The 22647-nt window shown below is 40.5% G+C and overlaps 3 protein-coding genes, 1 long non-coding RNA gene and 1 pseudogene across 8 annotated transcripts; 4 read left to right on the plus strand and 1 right to left on the minus strand.

Annotated features, from left to right (window-relative positions):
* Window positions 1-982: 982 nt before the first annotated feature.
* On the plus strand, window positions 983-10510 carry tbc1d25 (TBC1 domain family, member 25). Its single transcript, XM_011620816.2, has 7 exons — window positions 983-1156; window positions 3878-3987; window positions 4076-4230; window positions 5280-5407; window positions 5478-5666; window positions 5982-6257; window positions 6911-10510. Exons 1-7 carry the CDS (start codon window positions 1112-1114, stop codon window positions 8498-8500), a joined length of 2493 nt encoding a protein of 830 aa, XP_011619118.1. The 5' UTR covers window positions 983-1111; the 3' UTR covers window positions 8501-10510.
* LOC115249189 (uncharacterized) lies at window positions 9313-12203 on the minus strand. The gene is made up of 3 exons (XR_003887906.1): window positions 12031-12203; window positions 10051-10130; window positions 9313-9418 (listed from the first exon to the last, which is right to left on the minus strand). It is a non-coding gene; the product is annotated as an uncharacterized lncRNA (long non-coding RNA).
* A 233-nt stretch (window positions 12204-12436) lies between these two features.
* Window positions 12437-15139, plus strand: LOC115246504 (synaptobrevin-1-like). Of its 3 annotated transcripts, none has more exons than XM_029833911.1 (5): window positions 12437-12460; window positions 13004-13082; window positions 13963-14175; window positions 14769-14820; window positions 14889-15139. In XM_029833911.1, the coding sequence occupies exons 1-5, from the start codon at window positions 12444-12446 to the stop codon at window positions 14900-14902; spliced, it is 375 nt and encodes a 124-aa protein (XP_029689771.1). In that variant the 5' UTR covers window positions 12437-12443; the 3' UTR covers window positions 14903-15139. The 3 variants fall into 3 exon arrangements, with proteins under 3 accessions (XP_029689771.1, XP_029689769.1, XP_029689770.1); XM_029833909.1 differs by having other exon boundaries at window positions 14908-15139; XM_029833910.1 differs by lacking the exon at window positions 14769-14820.
* Window positions 15140-18149: 3010 nt separating this feature from the next.
* On the plus strand, window positions 18150-20573 carry LOC101073889 (vesicle-associated membrane protein 3-like). Of its 3 annotated transcripts, none has more exons than XM_029833776.1 (6): window positions 18214-18239; window positions 18321-18380; window positions 18623-18701; window positions 19964-20137; window positions 20229-20283; window positions 20369-20573. In XM_029833776.1, the coding sequence occupies exons 1-6, from the start codon at window positions 18229-18231 to the stop codon at window positions 20392-20394; spliced, it is 405 nt and encodes a 134-aa protein (XP_029689636.1). In that variant the 5' UTR covers window positions 18214-18228; the 3' UTR covers window positions 20395-20573. The 3 variants fall into 3 exon arrangements, with proteins under 3 accessions (XP_029689638.1, XP_029689636.1, XP_029689637.1); XM_029833777.1 differs by having other exon boundaries at window positions 20229-20279; XM_029833778.1 differs by lacking the exon at window positions 18321-18380 and having other exon boundaries at window positions 18150-18239.
* A 1057-nt stretch (window positions 20574-21630) lies between these two features.
* On the plus strand, window positions 21631-22443 carry LOC115246448 (nicotinamide phosphoribosyltransferase pseudogene; annotated as a pseudogene).
* The last annotated feature ends 204 nt before the right edge of the window (window positions 22444-22647 follow it).

Below are 22647 nucleotides of genomic sequence, written 5' to 3' on the forward strand. Positions count from 1 at the left end.
AAGAACAGCTGCAGCTAAACTCAAACAAGAACTGCTCAGGGACGAGGCACAGTGACATTTTCTGCACTGCATCAAGCTCATTTCCTTTGAACAGGTTTATTAAGTCAGGTTTTAAAAGAACGTGAGGTGAAGTTATTGACCTCTTTTTCTTTGCTATGCTGCTCTTCAGATGTGGCAGAACGAGTTTGCTAAGTACCGCGTGTGCCTGGGGTCATATTTATTTGCATGATTATGAAATTTTATAAAATTATGTTATTATATTTTATTAAAAAGAAGTTTGCGGGATGAGTCTTTTCTCTCTGGCCACTGTTTTGTGAGCAACAGCTCAAGTTTACTTGGGTTCTGCAGCAGGCGAATTATCTAAACACACCACCAGGTCCATCTGTCAAAGCCTATAAAAAGATGGAGAGATCCTTCAGCATGTCATTGTTGCTTGAAAACCTTATAATGGCAAATACCTTTTCACAACACTGTTTATACTATGTTGTGCATCATGTCTAATGACATCTGACTTTTAGTATATACCTTCTATTTAAAAAAATTATATACCTGTTGTGATATATAATTGCTATTTCTCTTGTCTTCTCCAACATAAAATGCAATATCCAATATGAAAGGTAAAATCAAATGCATCACAACGTTGAAATGTATCAAAAAATAAATTTAATGAATCACCTTTGTTGTCAATTGAATTTCTGGACTGTTTATGTGGATGAATGTTGTCACTCATGTCTATTTGTCCTGGGAAAGAGATCCCCGTTGGGCCTTTGAAGAGGTCTCTTGCTTTGCCTTTTAAAAACTAGTTTTCCCCAAAACTTTATCCATCAACTATACACACTCCAACAGCATAAGTATAAATAATGGCATACTTTGGATTGTTTAGCAATTTGTGGCCTTGTTTGCGTAGGTAGCAGCTGGTTTGGTGGTCTTTTCCAACCAGTTCCCTCCCTGAACAGAAGGTGGCGACACCGCGTCAACCATCATCCGCTTTCTGTTGTCGCTGAAGAAGGAGAAGAAGAAGCTCCTGAAACACTGGAATTGTCTCATTTTAACACCCATCATGTTAGTGTAGGAATATAGTTTTCAACATTCTGCTCCACAATATTTTACCATGGCCAGCGAGGAGGAGAGGGAGGTGGTTCGCGTCAAAGTCAAGGTAGGATCATTGAAACAAGTGTTTAGCCTTTGTCTGCCTGATAGCTGGGAACTACGGGCTGGATCAGAGGATGTGTTTACATTGTCCCCCTGTCTTTGAGTCACAGTTATATGGCTCCAAATTCCACTCTGCCTAATTACAGAAATATAGTATCCTGTTACTCCAATTTAGTGACGAACGCATGGCGTCTGCGTTGCACCTGTGCGTCGAGCCTTTTAAGTGGCTAATTTAGATACAGGAATCTGTTACATTTGCAAAATATCACATCTTTCCTGACATGATTTGACGCAGACTTTTGACATTTGTCGGTCCGAATGAGCGTCAAAGACATCCAAATCCACGCTGATCCTGTCCAGAATCGTCTTTTGATAGCTTCCAAACGTCTGTAATCCAAAGATGAATGACGTCAATTCTTCCATTTACGTGTTCGCTGATGTCCGGACGGACATCCGTATCTTTGTTTTATGTTCTCCATATTTAATGATAACATCTGCAGTTAAATTATGGTCGGTTGAATTTAATTTTGAAAAAAAAATTCAACATTATGATTGTGATAATTGACATTCCAGGTTATTCCGTGTTTTTAGAGGCTAGAGGATATTTTGATACCTTTCATTGTAAATAAATTAAATGTAAATGTTAATATATACCCACACTGGAAGTATGAATAATCATGTCGAATGTGCATTGTTTTAGGTTATGGTTATTTATTATGAACAAATTATGTTTGAGATATCTTGGGAGGTTTTTACAAATTGCCTGTTATTATATATAACAATGTTATTTTCTCTATATTCCTACAGTCAGTGATACTTATTCCCCACAAATGTCATCATAAGTAGTAGTAAATATATGTTTATTCAAGGTGGGACTAGTGTAATTTATTGTTAATTGGCCGACCAAGACGTCCCTCTAAAACCCTCTAGTCAATCCATTCCTGTGGACGAGAGAACACGTTTGTCCAGTTTTATTTAATCTTTAATGGTCACTGTTAAATCAACCACTTTGTGTCCCATTACTAGAACAGATCACTGCTCTGAAGGTGCGGGTTTGTTTGTGGTTCCTAGAGATTCAGATCGTAAAATAGGAGGAAGATCTTTCAGAAATCAGTCTTTCTGTGGAACCAGGTCTATTAGAATGAGGCAGACACCCTCTCTATTTGCAAAGTTCATCTTAAAATGGGGATTTTAATGAAACCTTTATGTGGAGTTTGTTTTGTTGACCTTGTACTACTTCTGCTGCTCTGGGTTTAGGCTCCTGGGGACTTCCACAGATGTGGCATTTTGTCAATAACTGAGTTTGTGCCTGTGTCCCCATTTCCTCTTTTTTTGAGTCTCCACATTGGTTTGACCTGAGGAACCGAGCGTTTTTCGCTTGTAGTCCTCACATTTCCAACCTGTTCAGCTTGACGTTGTCATCATTGTTTATGCATTTATACTTCATCAACTCATTCTAACTCAGATGGATGATAAATAACAGTTTTTAAATCTACCTTAACCTTATGACCAATGTTCACTCATTAGGTTTTTCATGGTTAGATCCATTCTTTAATCCATCATCAAGCTCTAATATTCCATGTATTACTGAGTTTAGCCATGTATGTTTATATTGTATGTGTGCTTAATGTCAATCAGTTTTTCCTTTAAGCTTTCTTCTCTTTGTTTTCTGTCCTTTTCTATCCCTCTAACAAGCTGTCCACAGTAAAATTTATTATTGTTGTTATAATGCAGATCTAGAGACACCTGGCTCACTGCTAGCCACTGCTAGCCACTTCCCGATTTTTCCGCCGTCCGTTCACGCTCCCCACCACTCGGTGGCGCCAATGCTCTGTAATTCTATTTTACACATTTCATTTCACAATATCAAAGAAGTCCTGCAGAGTTTGTTGTCATATGCTAATTAGCAGATGAACGTAAGAAGGAAAAAAGCTACATGATAAATCTTTAATTGTCACAAGTTAATAAGAAAAACTGCTCCTTTTTATTTTTTTTTTAGTAAAGAGCCAGTGAATGAGTGTTCCCAGCTAAAGCTAGAATTTGAGTCATTTTGGAAAACCCTTTGTTGTGTGTGTATTTGTGCATGAAAGCACAGTTTTGTCTAAAAAATAATTACTGTTTCATATTTGTTGGGGCAGCCTGGTGACCAGTCGCTTATTAAGTGCTACTGGTTGAATAGTTTTAATAGGGAGCTGTTTCATATACCGTACAGTATATAAACTGATACAGGGATATCACAGTTCTTAAAAACATGTGTTCCTCACATATTTTTTTGGTTTTAATTAAAATTAAGTGCAAAAAAGTAATATTTCCTTCTCTTGTATCCACCTGCTAGGTGTTGCGGTGTTAAATTTTATTAAATGGGATCATCTTCTCATTAAATGAATTTGAGCAGTTCTATTTTAGCTGTAGAACACCCTCCTATTTCCATCTTTAGGTTAAAACTGTTTTAAAGAATAGATTATGCTTAGTAAACCTCTTTACCAGTGATATTGTGTTTGATATCATTTTAAAGCCTGAGAATCACTGTGATCATGAACTAAAACATGCTGTTCTACATGGTAATATTCCTTATTTATTCAGAAGAATGTACCTTGAGACTAGCACCTCTTCCAAGATCTTCTGTATGATTATATCATTGTGTGAGACTGATTGTTACACTATTTCCTCCACGCGTTGCAGACTTTGATCATTGTTAATGATGTTTCAAACTCTTGTTTTTCAGAAATGTGACGGGGCTCTTCCGGTGGAGTTTCGGTCTTTTGCAGTGGACCCTCAGATAACATCTCTGGAGGTTCTGCAGCACATACTTATCAGAGCCTTTGATTTAAATGGGTAAGAGTCACCAACATAAGGAGATGGAGATTCTATTCTGTAGTCAACACAAGCCAGACATTTCTTCTTCCTTTAAAATATCTATTAGGAGGCACAATTTTGGTATAAGTTTCCTGTCCCGAGATCGCAACGGTACAGAAATGTACCTCTCTCTGGCTTCTGATTGGGATTTGGATCTCGCCTTCCTGAGTGCTGCAAAACCATATCTTCAGCTCAAGATGGACATAAAGTCTTCAGAAGAGAGTAAGATCATCAGTTTACTTAATTCATTATTACCAAAGTCTGGTGGGGAAATATTAATCTCAGGTGATTCCAGAGAATTGGATGAAAGTTTGATTTTGAATATGAAGGACAGAAATACAATAAATCAAGACAAAGAAATATTAAAGATAAGACATAGAAATACTTAGAAAAGGAGTGAGGGGACGTGGAACTTATAAACTCCCACCCCTTCTCATTGAAAGACGGGAAGCCAAAGGGAATATGCAGTATGTGCTAAAGAGGACGCCTGCTGGTTACGTCACATTACTCTAATATTGACTCTGATGAGTCAAGTCGGATGTGTGTCCAGATCTGATCTGTACACCAGCATTTACTTATTTTACCACATATTTGCGCAAATGTTTTATACGTGACGGACACAATAACTAAATACATATAGCTAGTATTTGTTGACCAGCGTTTGTTGTGCATTCACCCTCCTTTGCCTCTGAAAATGACTGTTATTAAAAAATGTAACCGTAGAAATAAATGCTTGTTTCAGTAGTCCTCGTGCCGCCTGAGAACACACACATAAATCCTGATTGTTTTAAAACTAGAGCTATACAGTAGTAGATAACCCTAGAAAAGCTCTACCTGTAGAGCATCTGGTCACGTGCAAAATCATTCTTTTAACAAACATGATAAATTAATATTTAAAATATCAGTGAAACAGAAATATTTCTCTGGGATTATGTTCTTCGTGTGGACACTACAGAAACCTAATTTCATGATGGATGCAGAGGAAAATCTGCGTGTGTGTGTGTGTGCGCGCATCATTATTTTGCATGTTGGAGAGCTTAGATGTGGCATCCTGCTTCTTACCTGACTGCTTGTAGGATAGTGATGTGTTGGAAGCACCTCAGACCTTCGTAAAATGACGGGATTATATGCATTCAGATGTGGAAGGAATTCTCTATTTAAAGATCTTACAGACACTTCCTGTTTGGGGAGACTGTGTATTTAGGTCGTATATTTATATAAAGCGACTCTACTTGACACTGATGATCTATTACTCTTTTCTTTCTGTGTAGGTCCTGTTATGGAGGATTGGGATATCATTAGCACCAAAGATGTAATTGGATCTGAACAGCACCTGGTAGAGAGGACCAAGACTCTAGCATCTGCAGCCCTCCCCTTCACCCAGTCCATTCTGTCCCAGGTTCTTACAGCCTTTAATCTCACTCGTTAAAGGAGATCGTTGCTTATGCTCCGCTTTTGCTTGTCTTAAGGTTGGTCGCACCCTGTCCCGGGTGCAACAGGCCCTCAGCTGGTCTTATGAAGAGGAGATGAAGCCTTTTATGCCCCCTTTGAGCGATGCAGAGTTCCACAGCTTCCTCAACGGACAAGGGCAGCTGACGAGACCAGAGGAACTCAGGCTGCGTATCTACCACGGTGGTGTGGAGCCTTCATTACGTAAGGTGCACCATCCCTGCTTTAACTAAATCCCACAGACTGCAGACTCTGGGACTTGTTTAGGATGAGGTTGTTATTATTTTTCCTTTTGGTTTCCTCTGTTTAAGTGATAAGCAGTTGCAGCACCGCTGTCCTGCATCACTATTGCTAATTTGTTAAAACTTTCATTTTGAATTAGTTCCATATCCCTCTAATTGAACATTTGAGCTCCTGCCATGTGGCCTTCAAAAACATCTCCAGCATATTGAGGCGCTTCTTTTCCGACCTGTTACAACGGCTTGCTGATCAATTCATTTTCACATTTCATGTTCAAATGTCAGGTTGTGTGGAGGTACCTCCTGAATGTCTACCCTAACGGCCTAAGTGGACAGGAACGGATGGACTACATGAAAAGAAAGACGAGGGAGTATGAGCAGCTGAAAAGAGAATGGAGAACCCACGTCAGTCTGGAGGATCTGGAATTTATCCGTGGTAACGTTCTTAAAGATGTCCTGAGGACGGACCGGTCTCATCCATACTATGCAGGGTCAGAGGACAGCCCCCACCTGGCTGCCCTCACAGACCTGCTCACTACTTTTGCCATCACACATCCACAGGTCGGTCTGTGAATGGTTCTGTGTGTGTGCGTGCGTGTGTGTGCTGCGTATACTTGAATGTGAGGGGGGAATCACAGGAAGCAATGCAATGACCAGCATCATCATGCTGCTGGCACGCTCCCCTCAGACGGGATTTAACCCATATCCTTTCCCTTTTTTGTTTTTGATGCAAAACAGGGTCCGAGGAGAATTAGCTGAGTGATTTTTCTCACATTCTATGGACACAGTAATGAAAAGCTCATCAGTGGTCTCAGACCACCACGTAACCAAACCACTGACCTTTTTTTTAACCACAAGCAAACAATTTCAACACTAAACCGATGAGGCCGGAGTGGATAAGCCTCTCTTTGTCAACAATAGTTGATTATATTGATTGAAATGATATTCTATTGATTTACATTGATGATTGATTCAATTGTCAAAGGGAGAATAAAACTAAGCTATACACAAGTCAGCATATGTGTGAAACTCCTGCTTCACACCTTGATGAGCCGTTGGTTTACTGGTAAATAACACTGAATTGTTGCTTTGTGCTTTGCTCAAATCTGAAAGCTTATTTTTGTTTAGAATTTTATCCCCACTTTCAATATAACCTGAAGAAATCAGCCAGGTCAAAGCGGTTGTGTAACCACGGATATTTGCTGTTGTTCCAGATCTCCTACTGTCAAGGGATGAGTGATATCGCTTCACCTATTCTAGCTGTCATGGACAACGAGGCGCACGCCTTCATCTGCTTCTGTGGCATCATGAAACGGTTGGGTGGGAACTTTAGGCCAGATGGGCAACTCATGTCTCTTAAGTTCCAGCACCTGAAGCTGCTTCTGCAGTACTCTGATCCAGAATTCTACTCTTACCTCGTGTCCCGCGGAGCTGACGACCTTTTCTTCTGTTACCGCTGGCTGCTTCTGGAGCTGAAGCGAGAGTTTGCATTTGACGATGCTTTGCGAATGCTGGAGATTACGTGGAGCTCGCTTCCCCCAGATCCTCCCGAGACCGAAGTGGAGCTGCTGGGCCCACCGTCGGAGGTGGCCGAGATCGTGCTCTGCAGGGGTAAGGACAAGGAAGTTGAGAAGTGCTTAGAAGATGATAATGAACAAAAAACGAAAGAGCACATGAGACACATGCTCAGGCCTTTAAGGGAAGACTTTGATAAGAGCAAGAAATCGGCCTGCGATGACGCCGGAAGTCAAAGTCAGAACAGTGAAAATCACACACCTCCGACGCCAATCAAAAAGGCTAATGTGACTAATCCCTTTGAAAGGCAAACGAGTTTTGGGGAATTTAAATACTATACCACTCGAAATGAAGACAGCCTTGATGTGGAGAAGGGTCAACAATCGCAGAGCTCGGTGACCTCCAAGTCGGTAACGGCCCGAACAAGTCGCCAGTCCACAATCGACAGCGATGACGATCCAGGCGAGAAAACGCCTCTCATTAGAAACTGTGAAAATGGTTCATCTCCAGCGTCATCTCCATTGTTTCGCGTTGGCCTGCCAGTCTGGAAAATGGGCCCCGCCCACTCTTCCGTTTCTTCCCCTTCGCCCTTGAGTTGGCCAGAGTGTTCTCCGAAATCTCCGGCGCAGCCCACAAGCAGAGGTAGCGAGACCTTCCCAAGAACTGTTCCAAAAGTATGGACCTCTTCTGCACATGTGCTATCGAGTACTGGAATGTACTTGCCCACAGTTCCCACTATAAAGAAATCGGAGTCGCTCTGCTACACTCAACATCATTCTCAAGTGTCCTCGCCCGTTTCGTCTTTTGGAAAAGGTCAATCGATGCCTGGTGTGCCAAATGCGTCCAAATCTGAAAGCAGCCTCATGAAGTCGTGTTCTCTACCGCCACCTCAAGAGTTTGGCAAAGGCAACCCTTTCATGCTCTTCTTGTGCCTGTCCATCTTGCTCGAGCACCGAGACCACATTATTAAGAACTGCTTGGATTACAATGAGCTCGCCATGCACTTTGACCGCCTTGTGCGCCGCCATAACCTGAGCAGGGTGCTGCAGCGAGCCAAGGCCTTATTTGCAGACTACTTACAGAGTGAGATCTGGGACTCAGAAGAAGGTGACGAGGTTGGCTCCGATTCCCCAACTTCTGCGGCTCTACACTCGGCTTCCCCCATCTCTGACAGACCCATTCACAGCCCGCTGTCATCACCTCCGCCATCATCGCCTTGCTCAACCTACAACCTTGCGACAACCATTCCTTCGACAGCTGCTCAAGTTTGCTATTCCTCTACCCTCTAGCTCCACTGGATCACTGGATCACTGTTAGCTTGCAACACAGTAGATTGTTTCTGGTCCTTTTAAAGCTTTCTAATCCTGATTTGAATTTGGCTTGAACTGTATTCTTGGATATATTGTATCTCTGTCTGTCTTATAGTACATCCAATTCTAAAATGTAAATAGAAAAACACTTTTGCAAACATTGATACTCCATATTTAATTAATAATATTACTATATGAGATTCTCAAATTCTATATGCCCATTTTGAATTTTGTGACTATTAGAAGGAAAAAGTTGAATATTCTAAATAATATTTAGTATTGTTGACTATAATGCTTTTGATATTAAATATAAATGGGTTGATAATATCACTCCCTGTTACTACCGTATATCGTGGCTAAATTAGCAGGGACTGAAATCCCAAATTCAAACTGCTTTTTGTCCTCCAGGCTTGAAAGAACGGGCTTGTTTATACTCTAATGTTCAACAGTGAGCAATAATGGCGATGCACGCGGCGTAGGCACGTCTGTGAGAGATTTGAGCAACATTTGCTCCACAGAAACAACAGCATCCCGACTTTCAGTTAGCCCGTTTCTCCAATAGCACACCGACGAATGTTGGGTTGACATGAGCGATATTTATTTACCATGGGCTGCATGGAGCTGTTGCTATTTACAGTTGTCATTAAAAGATGTTTTTGTGGCTATTCACCTACCTACAGTGTCTATTAAAAAAAAAAAAATCACCACGCTAACATTTTAGATTCGTTTTTATAATAAATCAGTCAATATATACAAACAATTCCAAAAACCACTCATTCAGTAAGTTTATTGCTTATGTAGATGTTTTATATCTTATAAAATAAACATGAATAGCTATTGGCACCAGGAGTGATGAGGTGAGCAGCAGCAGCAGGGAGAGGTCTCTCCTAATGAGACCTAATGAGCAAAAACTTAATTTCATTACAGTAGAATGGAAGTTTTGGGATGTTCAAGGTTACGGTCAGACAGAGTTTAGTACATTCTTGCCAGGCAACACTTGACTTTGTCCAACCAAATCTCTGCCTAAAGCACTACGGAAGTCAAAGGGCAGGACTCTATCAGGGCTTTTCCGCCTCCTAAAGTGAGGATGAGCCCCGGCTAATGTAGACGAGGGTCCAGATATGACTCAAGCCCTCAACTCTACAAGCTCTCTTTAAGGTCTTAATGACGTATCTAGCTACAGTGGCTCCAACTGTATACAGTAATTTGTCATTATTGTTTCGGTGGACAGTATAGTGAGGTCTCTCATTGTCTGAACGCCTGAATAATGATGTGAGCCACTTCCTTCTGCAGCCATACATTCCATGGCATACCTAAAAAAATATATTCCTAATAATATTCCTGCTGGTGTATTTTACATAATGTATGTACTGTAGGAGCTGGTTTTCATTTTATCCTACAGGATAGAAAAACAATGTCGACCATGGCTTCAATGCTAGAAAAGGGCAACATCAAACAAGGTGGATACTCTCCTAGACAATGCATAATATGCATAACATGTATATTTGGGGCCCAGGAAAATGGCCTACCTGTAGGAGACACCTTCAACATTGCTGTAGCCACGATAGAACACAGAACCCTGGTGCCGTTTGACATGGTTTTGGATTGGCTGCTGGTCACAAATCATCATTATCATTTTTAAGTAAGTTGCACAACCAAATTTTCTGAAAGTCGTCCCCCCCCAACACACACACAGATTATGTTGTTTTGTTATTGGCATTCCTCCAGAATTGTCAAGAAATCAAAGCATCAGGTGCTGTTGCATAATGTGCTAAAGTTGTTTTACAGTATTTACGTCTCTTTTATAAGGGTCTAACACTCAATTTTCTATTCAAATCCTTGTTGGAAAATGTTTCAAATGATGTAGACACAGTCAATTTGGTGTTAAGCTGCATTATAATAACCTTTCTGCTGATAACCTGCGTCTATCAAATATGAGCTGCATGTAATTTAACATACATGACTGAAAGTAAACTTCTTTCTTTCAAATTTCTTGTCTGCATTTTACTTACTGCCTATTGCCTAAATGTCAACTGCATATAATTGTAAAGAAGTGCGCCTACATTTCAAAATTTATTTCAGTTAAGTCTCAACTGTTAAAACTATACCAACATTTATTGAGAATGCCATTGAGTTTGAGTCATGGTGTCACTTTACATCTATGAGTAAAAGTTGTATAAGGATCTCCACAATCCACCAGGTATTGAACATCAGGTGACCATGAAGCAACTTTACAAGGGGTAGAAACAAATGATGAAGTGGCCCAAGAAAAGTGCCCATTGTGCTTGCCGTAAGTTCAGCCTCTTGGCACTGCAGAGGTAAGCAAGGTTAGCTTATGGTCAGTCTAAACCAGGAATGAGCGAGCGGATCCCTCTAACCAATGTCTCCACTCCTGTAACACAAGCACAACAGCGAGGAGTTCATGCTTTCAAACATCATATTTTCCCTCAGCTGGGGCCACTTGCCCCAGTCCCAACCGGGGATCGAACCCGGGGCCTTCTTGCTGTGAGGCAACAGTGCTAACCACCACACCACCGTGCCACCCGTCAATCAATCAATCAATCAATCAATCAATCAATCAATCAATCAATCAATCTTTATTTATATAGCGTCTGTTACAATCAAAGTTGTTTCTAGGCACTTTCCAGAATCCCAGGGCCTGACCCCCAACAAGCAACAGCGGCGAGGAAAAACTCCTTTAACAGTAAGAAACCTTGAGCAGGACCAGGCTCAAGTAGGGGGACCCTCCTGCTGATGGGGGTAGCTGGGTAGAGAGAGAGAGGGTTGTGAAGGCCCATGCAGGCCCAATACCATGTTAATAGTTATGTAAAATTCTGACAACCAATCAGGAGAGGAGAGGAGAGGAGAGGAGAGGAGAGGAGAGGAGAGGATGGTTGGTTAATGATAATTAAACATTTATCACATTGCATTTGTTTCTTTTCCTCAATGTCTTCAAGTATATACAACTTTGTCACCAGCTTTGATGATTTCAGCATCTCCAGAGAAGTGATGAGATTTGTTAAGGACCCTTTCATTCTCTCACATGAATGCCATTAAAACACACAACCGCACTGATGAGCATCTGCAACACTGTTTCTGCATTGCCCTGACAACATATACACCTGACTTCACTGCTCTTGCCAAGTCCAAAAAATGCCATTTCTCTCATTATATGGCAAATGCTGGCAAACAAGTGAAGCAAGGAATGAGGATTGATTTTTGAACAGTTTGATGCAATTAACGTTGTCTTGGCTATGCTTCTGAAAACCCAAAAAATGGCCCAGCAAAATTATAATAATTTCCTGAATCTTTTCCTGAATAAACATAAAATGACACAAAATATCATGCTGGTCTGTGATCCTGCATGAGAACAGTATGATTGTGTCCTCATTCATCAAATGGACTTATTCTATTTTACTCTCCAACCTTGCTTTTAGAGAAAGGAATAAAAGGCAAATCAAGCAGCTGACAGGCTTCAAAGAAACCCCACGTGGAAAGTGATGACCCACCTGAAAGAGTGGTCTACCTTTCTCCTAGAAACTGGGTGGGGCTTGTCAGCATCGAGGTCATATTCAGTTACTTTGATCTTGCAGTGATACAGTCAGAGTAAATGTTGCATTCATTTCAGCATCTGTTACTGTCCATTTCCAATATTATTTATTTCCTCCTACATGGGGTTCCTTTCAGCTATACTTTACAGATTTTGTGAATATTTTGAATTTTTCCCTACATTTTAGGGTTTGTATTCTGTGGCATGATACAGTATGTTGCTTTGAATTAAAGCAACAGACTGCATGCTTTGATTCGTATCCATCCTATTCATATATGATGTATACTACTTTAAATCAAAGCATGATGTATAGATTTATAGTTATATGTAACTGTGTACAGCTACACCCTCCACACTAGTGGTATTGGTTAAATGGCAAATAAGACAAAGTAAGTTAAATCATTTAAATGTATTATCAAAATACACAAATTACACTTCTCTGTGCTTCTACACAAAACATGTTATGGTAGTTACTGATGTACAGTAGGATGTCAGTGTAATATCTAAAATACTGTCCTAACCACTATTAAAATACATGGTGGATGCCGGTGGGTGTGTATCTGGGTGTGTTGGGGGGTCAACATCTGTTAATATTGTTCTCCATCTCAACAGAGTTGTTTCTAAATTTGAGCTGTATATTTTGCAATGTCCCGGTGTAGTCTTATCTAAATTTAATAATATTTGCAGTTAGAAACCTCTGTGTAAAATTAAACATTTAAATTAAAGCAATTCTGTCCTAAGACGGCAGGTGTGATCAATATTTATTTCAAATGCATGTCTGGCTGGAAAAATCCTCACAGGTAGGCTTAAAATATATACATTAAAGTAAAGTAGCTAAAACAAGTACTGGGTGTAGGCTTGTTGACATGGATGGCAAAGAAAATTGGGGTGAATTCTGCATGAAGATTAATGTAGAAAATCAATTTCAACAGGTCAGCGTTCAGTCATGCCAGTTCTGGTGCAAAGGCAAACAACAGAAGCCCCCAAAAGACCCAGGATAAGGTGGATGAGGTATGAAGTACATGTTAATCTGAATGTCTATTTATATATTCAGTTGAGCTGCTACTCAGGAATCCTTTAATTGCACCCCATAATACTCAAGGCTCATCTACATACTTAACATTCTGAGACCAATGTTTTTAAAGTATTTCTAAAATGGTCACATTAATCACAGGCACCTCGTGGTTGTTTCAAACTGTGTTACAGTGATTATTGTGTCTTGGCAAGGGTAAAGTATGAAGAGATAACGCAAAGATCAGATAAAGGATTACAATAAATCACATCTGAATGGATTTGAGTGTAAAGTTGCAGAAGCCAGTAAATGATATATCCTTGAATAAGTTTTATGTCTATAAATAAAATGTTTATTGTCTTGAAGGGTTTACAGTTGTAAATAACCGTGAGAGAGAAATCATCAACTAAACCTTGGAAGGCAACTCCAGAGGGAGGAATATATTCAGATGGTGCATTAGCTTTATTAAGTAAGGGATCTAGGACAGTGATCAGATCAGCATCAATAAAGACTGAAAAGTCCTGCAGGTCATACAAAGTCTACTAAGCTGCCAAAGTCAGGTGGATGATGTTTTGGAGTTGGGAGGATAAGGCAGGAGCAGCAGTGGCACACACAGAACTTTACCGCCCCTTGAGTCACAGAAAGTCCTTGATTGGTTGTCAAAATTTTACATAACTATTAACATGGTATTGGGCCTGCATGGGCCTTCACAACCCTCCCCTTCCTGCCGCTTTGTCTGTAAAAGATGGACAACACTGGTTTGAAGATCAGTGGAACAAAGAGGATCATCAACTCAGGAAGTTTCAACTAAAATCACAGGAGGTTACTTATTACTTGGCCTTTAGGTTGTACTCTAAAAATGTCTGTGTCTGTGTGTAGGTGGTTCATATCATGCACGATAGTCTAGTCAAAGTGCCGAAGCCTGACAAAGATTTGCCTGAAGTTGAAGATCAGCCGGATGAACTGCAGGCTGAAGATTTGCTGGTTGAACCCAGCGCTGAAAAACAAAAGTTGGCGGACTGGTGGAAGAACATAAAGGTACCTGAGAAGTTGAAGAACATGAAGTCACTGGATCAGTGGGATAACATGAAGGTATCTCTTAACTGTTCACTCCGGTATTTCTCTGACTAGTTGCTGAGTGTGATTTGGACAGTAGGTGTTTAAAGGACCCAGACAGTTATTTTCTACTCAAAGTTTTGCAGCGACCTGCAACAGGCAAATATATGGTGACAGTTCCGGCATCAGTTTGAACTCTGGCACCTGCTTCTCCAGAGTTCTGCTACACATAGTTCACAACTGTTAGCATGAAGGATTATTTACATATGAAATAACAATTCACAATTTCAATTTGTTTTACGCCAGTGAGATGACAATAGAAAAAAAATGTAGTAGTAGTTGAGTAGCTGGTGGGTGCTCGACAATATGGCCATCGAGTCTGGAGACCTTCGTATAGCTCACCTTTAGCATTTCCAAGGGGACTTATTCTATGTTGTTAAACTTATGTTTGGACACCGTTAGAAAGTTCATCACCACATCTTTATCCTGACCCTGTGACAGGCAGTCACAGTTAAGTGCCCAGGGGCTATTTTTGGCCAGGCAACTCTTTGGAAAAATACAATATATACCATAAGTCTTTATTATGACTGTTTGTGCATCTGAATTTGCTGTATGTTTACCTCCTACAGATTTGGCCCAACCTGATATATGCTATATTGGTTATTGTCATCCTTGTCCTGAGTGAGTATCAATCTTCTGACTGGCAAAATGTACCTATTTAATTTGAGTTGCGTCTCCTTCAATTACAGTTTGGATTCTATAAAGCAGCAGGGATGGGGAGTGAGGAAAACGAAGAAACAAACACCATGAACGGTTGAAGTCAGAAGTGAGATCCTTAACAACGGGATTATATAATCACAAAACAGTTGGACGGTGCTTGTTGGATCGCGATACCTTTCAAGTGTAGCTGCCGATCCGCGTGTTCTTTGAATGAAGACTTCGAGAAGAAATGTACCAATTTCAAAATGTATTTAACAATAGAACCAATTCCAGACACAAATATTACAGAGCTCCGGGCCAGTTCATAACCCTAGCAACAACAGAGTCAATTGTCAGGGCATGAAGTCTGACAACCTAACTATCCCTTGGCCCAGTCCTTTATAGTCACACACATCTTAAGGAGCAGGAGGACCGGGGCTCCTCGAATTCCACGGCTGAATTAAATTGGTAAGACGTATTTATCCTAATATTTGGAATGAATTACTGCGTAGGATAGATGCTAACCTTACTCTGCTAACCAGCGGCTGCCACTAAACAGCCTAAATAAACACGAAATCCTGTGAGCCCTTTGAAACGAGACCAGGTTACAAATATAAGTAAACATCAAAGGAATTCCTGTGAATTTATTAAAATAAGACCAGGTTACGAAACAAATTCCTGTGAGATCATTGAGGCAAGACTAGGTTACAAAACGAATTAAACACCAAAGTAATCCCTGAAGGCGCACGGACCCTGAGGGTAGGACGACCCTGCTGGGGATCCTACCCCAGGCTCTGACATCTTCACCCACATTCGATCCCACTTAAAACACATCCATTTAGCCTGGACCTTCCCTCATGGACTTTCACATTATTCAATTGTATTTGTACATTTCAAATTTGCCATCTGTCTTCAAGGTGCTTTTTGCAGGGAGATGCTGGAGGATGTCCTACCTACCTTTGGGCAAGAGGTAGAGTATACACTGGATTAGTCACCAGTTGTTAGGCACTGCAGACACGAATCAAGACCCCCAAATGCAGACACACATGACTGGGTGAGGTTGGGATTAAGATTTACTGAAGGTTGGTTCAGCGCAACCAGGTGGTGCTGTAAGCAGTAGTGATGGGGAAATGATACCGAGGCTTCGGAGCTTGTGTCACTCTTCTTGAAGCGGAGTGATTCAAAACGCTGTGTCGGAGCTTGTATCAAAACACCAGTGCCATGTGACCGATGACATTCGAAGCTTCGAACGTCGAAGGAAGCCTCGAAATGTCGAAGGAAACTTCGAACGTCGAAGCTTCAAACGTCATCGCTGTTTCGCTTCGCGCTTCATTGCTTCAAAATGTTTCGAAGCCTTTCAATGGCTCAGCCTTTCAGTGTGTGTCAGTGGCTCATGGCGTTTCAATGCATTCTGAGACAGATTTGAGTGGTTTGATGGAATACCAGCTATATCAGATGCATTATTATGCTTCAAAATTGTTGGGTTGTGAGGAGATAGAGATTTAGAGAATTAGAGTATTTTGGCGAGTACCACCAATAAGCAACGTTCTAAAGTTTGGGATCATTTTGATCTCATGGCACCAAATAAGGTATAATGCAGTTCATAGCATACATTTTATGTTTCCATAATTTAATTGTATTTTTAATTTTTGAATGGGTCTCAAAATTACAATTGCTTGTCGGTGCGGTGCTTGCAATGCACACAAGAGTTGTTTTACAGCAACAACACATCATCTATGCTGAGACACTTGCGTGCTAGGCATGACTGCAACAGTAGAAAAAATGATATTTCTCAATAAAAACCTGTGAGGACAAATAACTCTTCTGCTTCTGTGAATAATCATTCCAAATCAAAGATATGACAAATGACAAACAACAACAAAAACAATGTTTCTGAACACCATGATCATTTGCAAAGTAGCAAGGCTCTCTAATCCTGTTAGGGACTTTTAGTACAGTTTTTAAATAAATCTCAACGTGTTCAACAAACCCTTAACCAACACTGAACCCTTAATAATTTGCATTTATTCTTTGGGTTAATCTTGAATGTGTTTTAGAGTAAGGGGGAGAGTATCTGCATATTTTATTGTCATGACAATATAATCACTATTTGGTATGAATGAACAAAACACCTGGATGACCACACAATGAACTTTTATTGGTGTAATTGGATTGAAACAGTGCCGGTGCTTCAGTCGTGCTCTTTAGAGCTTGCTATGGCCTCAGTTGTCCACCAGATGTCACCATCACTGAAGTCTTGAAGCTTTGAATCTTTTTCGACACAATAGTTAGGAATGCCTCAGTGCTTCATGAGGCTTCACTTGCCCATCACTAGTAAGCAGACAAACACATTCAAACTGAAGCAAGCTGAACAGGTGTCCGAAAGGCAATCACAGGGGGTCAAACAATGAATTGGCAATGATTGGAAACTGGACCAGGCTTTTAAAGCAGGAGACAGGTGTGGGCAACTAGCTGAAGATGAGTTCCAGGTGTGTAGATCACCGACAGGAGAGAACCTGCCCAGCCTGGAAGTAAATAGACAAGGAAAACACAGACAAGAAACAGAAAGGGAGGGGGAGATGTAAACACTCGGAAACTCCTAACACACATAGCAGGGCTACACAGAAAGACAGGTTTTCACACACCTAACTGATGGGCTGTTTAGCTGCACGTGGACCCAGAATGCAAAAGAAAGAAACCAATGTGTCAATCTGTTGGGAGTTTTTGAAGAAAAACCTCATTAGCAAGGTCTATAGGCTAAAAAAACAATGCCAAATGACAAACTTTTTCAAATGAGAAAGAAACAGGAAATCGGCTGTGTGTGTGTGTGTGTGTGTGTGTGAGGCACTGGACCAAAAGACAATACAGGGAATAAGACGACTGGAAAACACCATAAAAAAACTACATTAATAATTAAATGTTTTGATGTTACCTACACCAAGCTTAGGCGATAGCGACTTTCTCTGTTAGCAAAAGAACTTAATGAATTTTAATCCAATTTTCAGGAAATTATCAAGGAACCAATTAGCTTCTAGAATCTGTAGGGACTTTGACGTTTGATCTTTCAAGGATCACCCCAAAGTGCTTTGATCATAAAGCAATTTACTATGTTATGTAATATTTGTATATATTACTTGACCCAGCAAATTTTTGAAGGACTCATCATTGCATTGTTATATCATGACTGGAGTGCTTTTTTCTAGTTTTCATGTTGCCTTGAAACTAATTTGAAAGTATGTTGCTTTGATCTAAAGCAATATTCTTACATGTATAATTACATATGCATTACGCAGTATAACTGCCCTCTGCTACTGGTAACTTGCATTAGTCAGACTTTGACAACAGAAAATCCTTAAATTTCTGTGCCTCTGCATGCAAGGTGCACAAAATATGTTACTCAAGTAAGACATTTTCCTGTGTATAATGCCATATAGTGTTAATGTAATGTTTAAAATTGTGTTCTGTCCTCTGCCAAAATGCAGGAAGGGCAAACTGAGCCATGACATAATCTATGTTCATGAATTTCTGGCGCTTCATTTCTGGTGGGTTGGGGCATTCTCCAATGGAAGCTAATGAATTATAATTACATCAATATGCTTTATTTTAAAAATAAAATGTGAAGTTAGAGACCCAAGTGTAATATTAAAGCAAATCTTTCCTTGGAGAAGGGTGGGATCGTTAACATAGGTAATGTTGGCTATTGGGTGTAAGCTTGCTGACATGGATCAAAGTAAATCTGGGTGAATTCTGCATGAAAATCAGTATATGAAATCAATTTCACCAGGTCAGCTACAGATCCTGATAGTTTTGCTGCAATGTCAAGCAACAGGAACGTCCAACAGACCCAGGTTCAGGTGGATGAGGTACGGTCCAACTTTGTCATTTATATGATAAAGAGTATCAGGAAGATCCAGCACAATACTTTTTATAAATCCTCACTATGTTCCATATGAGGTAAACACAGACAGAAATGAATAATTAGGGTGCAGCACATAATGTGCATTGTTCCTGCAGACATCGTGTGGACACTTGATTCATATGGAACTGTAACTGGATGTCACAAGTGTTGGCCATAAATAAATGTAGAACAACGAAGAAGGAGCAGCTTTGCTGGGCTGACTTTTAACAGTGACCATAGACCAGGGTGCCCAAATCCAGTCCTCCATTGATGCCGTTTTCAGTCCAAGCAGAAAGAAATTGCTTCCTCCAAGAAAAGAGGGATCCCAGGTAAAAGCATTGTCTAGCTGGTAGGACAGAACTCCCGGCTGGGCTGTGGCCGTTGCTGACCGGATTGGAGCACCTGTGCCAGAAACGCTCTCTAACGGTCAAAAACTACAAAACCCCAAATCAGCAATTTAACCCGTTTGCGGCCTTTGATGGCTGTATTTGATTAAATTATATTTCTTACCTTCTGGGAAAACAAGGTGCTGTTAGAGGATTCACAAGCTAATGGCAGCATCTCCCAGGCAGTTGACTGCCTCCTGCAGCTTCCTATTGAATACTGTCAGTCATTGAGTAGTTGGCACTGGGGTACCAAAACACTCAACAAACCGTTTGTGCTGATGTTATCCCCGAACAAATTGCTCCTTTTTAATTTATTTTTGACCCCAAAAGGGATAAATTGCAGTAATGCTCATGGTTCATCACTGCCTCCTAGAATTACTGCTATGCTTAAACAGTATAATAGCAATAAAAAACTGAGGATGGGGGGTGGGGGGTGTCTCCTCTCTCTTCCTCCTCTTCCTCTGTGACACCCATCTTCCTTGCCGTATGACTTCAGCAGGCCCACATAACCATTGGCAGCGGTGTCATAGGTTGCCAAAATGTTTGTTTCAAACCTTTTGATGAAATTTGTTTCAAACTTTGCCACTTTAGTGTTGTGGAAGAACTGATGTCCTGTTTTTTCATTCATAATGCCGGGGTTTCTGTTTGCAGCCAGTTCGTTAGCTCCTTTCATCACAATAAACTTTCTGATAAGTGGAACAAAGAGAGCGCACAAACAACTCAGGAAAATGTCACATAAGCGATAGAATGTTTTTTCCCCACAGGCTTCAGATGTTAGAAAATATGTAGTTTATGCTACATTTTAATTTCAAAATCAAAATGACTGCACCTCTATGTGTAGGTGGTGGACATTATGCAGGTCAGTGTAGACAAAGAGTTAAAGAGTGACCAGGAGTTGTCAGAACTAAATGACCAGCCAGATGTGCAGCAGGCCAGAGACTCCCAGGTTGAAACCAGCGCTGATAAGTTAAAAAGGAAGTACTGGTGGAAGAACATGAAGTTACCTCGAGAACAGGTCTTTCCAACCACTTACAAAAATAGAAGTAGACTATACCATAAGTTTTTATTCTTATGACTATCTGAATTCACTGTTTGTTCACCTACAGATTTGGGGCAGCCTGATATATATTATAGTGATCGCTATCATCATTCTCATTGTGAGTGAGTATCAATCTTCTGTTGCGCAAAATTGTTGGAACTAATTAATGTTTTTTGACATTTAATTTTCTGTTTTCTTCAACAACAGTTGTATCTACTTCAATGAAAAATTAGAGTATTCCTTAACAGCAGTGATGAGGAGTGATGAAAACAAAGAACAATATCCACAGTTGATGTCTTTGAGACTGCATAGTTATTGACCACAAAGCTTCACAATAGTATTATAAAACTTGCAAATCTATTGGAGGGCTTTAAAATGATAATTGGTCAATTAAATCATCACTGATATGATACTCCCATGACTTGAAATACTTTTTTATTTTGTCTGTCACTATATTTTGTTCGTCTACTATTCGTCTTCTATTTCTCATCTTTTTGGCCCCAAACCCACACACACCACAAGGGTGATTTGAAATGCAACAATGTGCTTTAATTGCAGGCTTTCAGCTTTAAATTGAGGGTGTTTACGTCCATATCACGAGAAAAATGTTAGAATCACAAGTTTATGTGCCTCCCACTTGTTAAAAAATTACAGAGACAGTCACCTCAAAAGGTATTTCATGGACAGGTGTGGGCAACTCCCTTGATATTTCATCACTAATGAAGCAGGTAAATGGTATTGTTTTGATTCCAGGTGTGACATTAACGTTTGGAATCTGCCCTCAGCTGTCAACTGACTTTGATCGTGGTGTAGATCTTTGGAAGATTAAAAGTCAAATTCCCTCTGGAAACTAACATCACAATTTTCCCTAACCTAATAATATAAAGAATCCTGCCAAGGAAGCATCTGGCTACAAAAGTAAGCAAATTGTCTTGCAGCAAGGGGACAAGTGTCACAGTCTGTTATCTGCAGGGCGCCAACATCACCTAGCTTTTTACTCCAAGCTGGAAGTCTTTTGCATCTGAAATTGTTTTTTCAGAAACTAGCATATGTTGAAGGATGCATCATCTTGATATACATTTGACCTTGCACTGATTGTTATATTATTTTATCTTTGTATTCTGGAACATTCCATACTTCCAAGCAGTTGATAGCAGATATGTATCTCCAGCTCTCTTGCAGAGCCTGTTATCTCTCACCAAACAGGTGTCCAGCATGAACTACTCCTGCTTAGCCCTTTGTTTTTCATTCTGTAGTATTATTTTACTTTTAAAAGGCTTTTTTTCCCAACAGATGCTACCCACATTCCTAATTTCAAACAAAATAAGATTAAATGAGTCTAAGATCAAAGTAAAATCCTTTCATCTTACGAAAAATCAAAGGTCTAAAGGAATCTTGATCATTGAAGAGTTTCACTATCAGGCTATGACAATATTGATGCAGTGACTGACTCAACAAAGGGGAGAAAGATGGAGTGCAACTTCAATATATTGCTAGCAACCGATTCAAGGTGGCACAAACAATACCCATCCAACACTAGTAAAGTCTACTCCTATTTTGAGTACAGGGAGAAGACAAATTCCAGCAACAGCAAAAAGATCAAGTACTATAAAACCGTCTTCTACGGCCTGCAGTACATCCTGCACAAGTACTTTAAAGGAAAGGTAGTAACTCTAGAAAAGATCCAGGAGGCTAAGAACATTTACAGAGAACACTTTCATGATGATGTTTTCAACGAGAAGGGCTGGAGGTACATTTTAGACAAATACAACGGACACCTGCCCATTGAAATCAAGGCAGTCCCAGAGGGGATCATTCCTCGGGGCAATGTTTTGTTCACAGTGGAGAGCACAGACCAAAAATGCAACTGGCTCACCAACTGGGTGGAGACCCTTTGGGTTCAGATCTGGTACCCCATCACTGTCACCACAAACTCCAGAGAGCAGAAGAAGATCCTTGCTCGGTACCTTCTGGAGACCTCTGGGAGCTTGGAGGGCCTGGAGTACAAACTGCATGATTTTGGCTACAGGGAGCTTCTCCTCACAAGAGACTGCAGGTATAGGAGCGTCTGCCCATTTGGTAAATTTCAAGGGAACTGACACAATCGCTGACATCGGAGTCATTAAGAAATTCTACGGGACCAAAGATCCTGTGCCAAGCTTCTCAGTGCCCGCTGCCGAGCACAGTAGCGTGGGGAAAGAACCACGAAAAGAGGCCTTTCCCAGTTCTCCAGCGTGCCTGTGTCTGTGGTCAGGCTGTGGTCAGCATCATGTTGCTGTTGACCACAACAACATGATGCTGAAAAGTTAGTCCATGCATTTGAAACAATTTTGATTGTAAAAGACGATATAGAAATAAAGATTGATTTGATTTGATTTGACTTCCAGTCTGGACTATTGTAATTCTTTATTATCCGGGTGTCCAAACAACTCTTTAAGAAGCCTCCAGGTGATCCAAAGTGCTGCAGCTGACAGGTATTGACAAAA

This window comes from Takifugu rubripes, chromosome 3 (assembly GCF_901000725.2).
Source record: "Takifugu rubripes chromosome 3, fTakRub1.2, whole genome shotgun sequence".
Lineage (NCBI taxonomy): Eukaryota > Metazoa > Chordata > Actinopteri > Tetraodontiformes > Tetraodontidae > Takifugu > Takifugu rubripes.

What these genes read in the sequence shown, in the direction of transcription:
- tbc1d25 (XM_011620816.2), top strand. Translation starts at nt 1,112, where the DNA reads ATGGCCAGCGAGGAGGAGAGGGAGGTGGTTCGCGTCAAAGTCAAG. An exon ending in CATAAAGTCTTCAGAAGAGA is followed by an intron (nt 4,231 to 5,279) that starts GTAAGATCATCA and finishes CTTTCTGTGTAG; the next exon opens with GTCCTGTTATGGAGGATTGG. An exon ending in CCCAGTCCATTCTGTCCCAG is followed by an intron (nt 5,408 to 5,477) that starts GTTCTTACAGCC and finishes GCTTGTCTTAAG; the next exon opens with GTTGGTCGCACCCTGTCCCG.
- LOC115246504 (XM_029833909.1), top strand. An exon ending in CCCAGGATAAGGTGGATGAG is followed by an intron (nt 13,083 to 13,962) that starts GTATGAAGTACA and finishes GTCTGTGTGTAG; the next exon opens with GTGGTTCATATCATGCACGA. An exon ending in ATCAGTGGGATAACATGAAG is followed by an intron (nt 14,176 to 14,768) that starts GTATCTCTTAAC and finishes TACCTCCTACAG; the next exon opens with ATTTGGCCCAACCTGATATA.
- LOC101073889 (XM_029833776.1), top strand. An exon ending in TGAAGTTACCTCGAGAACAG is followed by an intron (nt 20,138 to 20,228) that starts GTCTTTCCAACC and finishes GTTCACCTACAG; the next exon opens with ATTTGGGGCAGCCTGATATA. An exon ending in TATCATCATTCTCATTGTGA is followed by an intron (nt 20,284 to 20,368) that starts GTGAGTATCAAT and finishes CTTCAACAACAG; the next exon opens with TTGTATCTACTTCAATGAAA.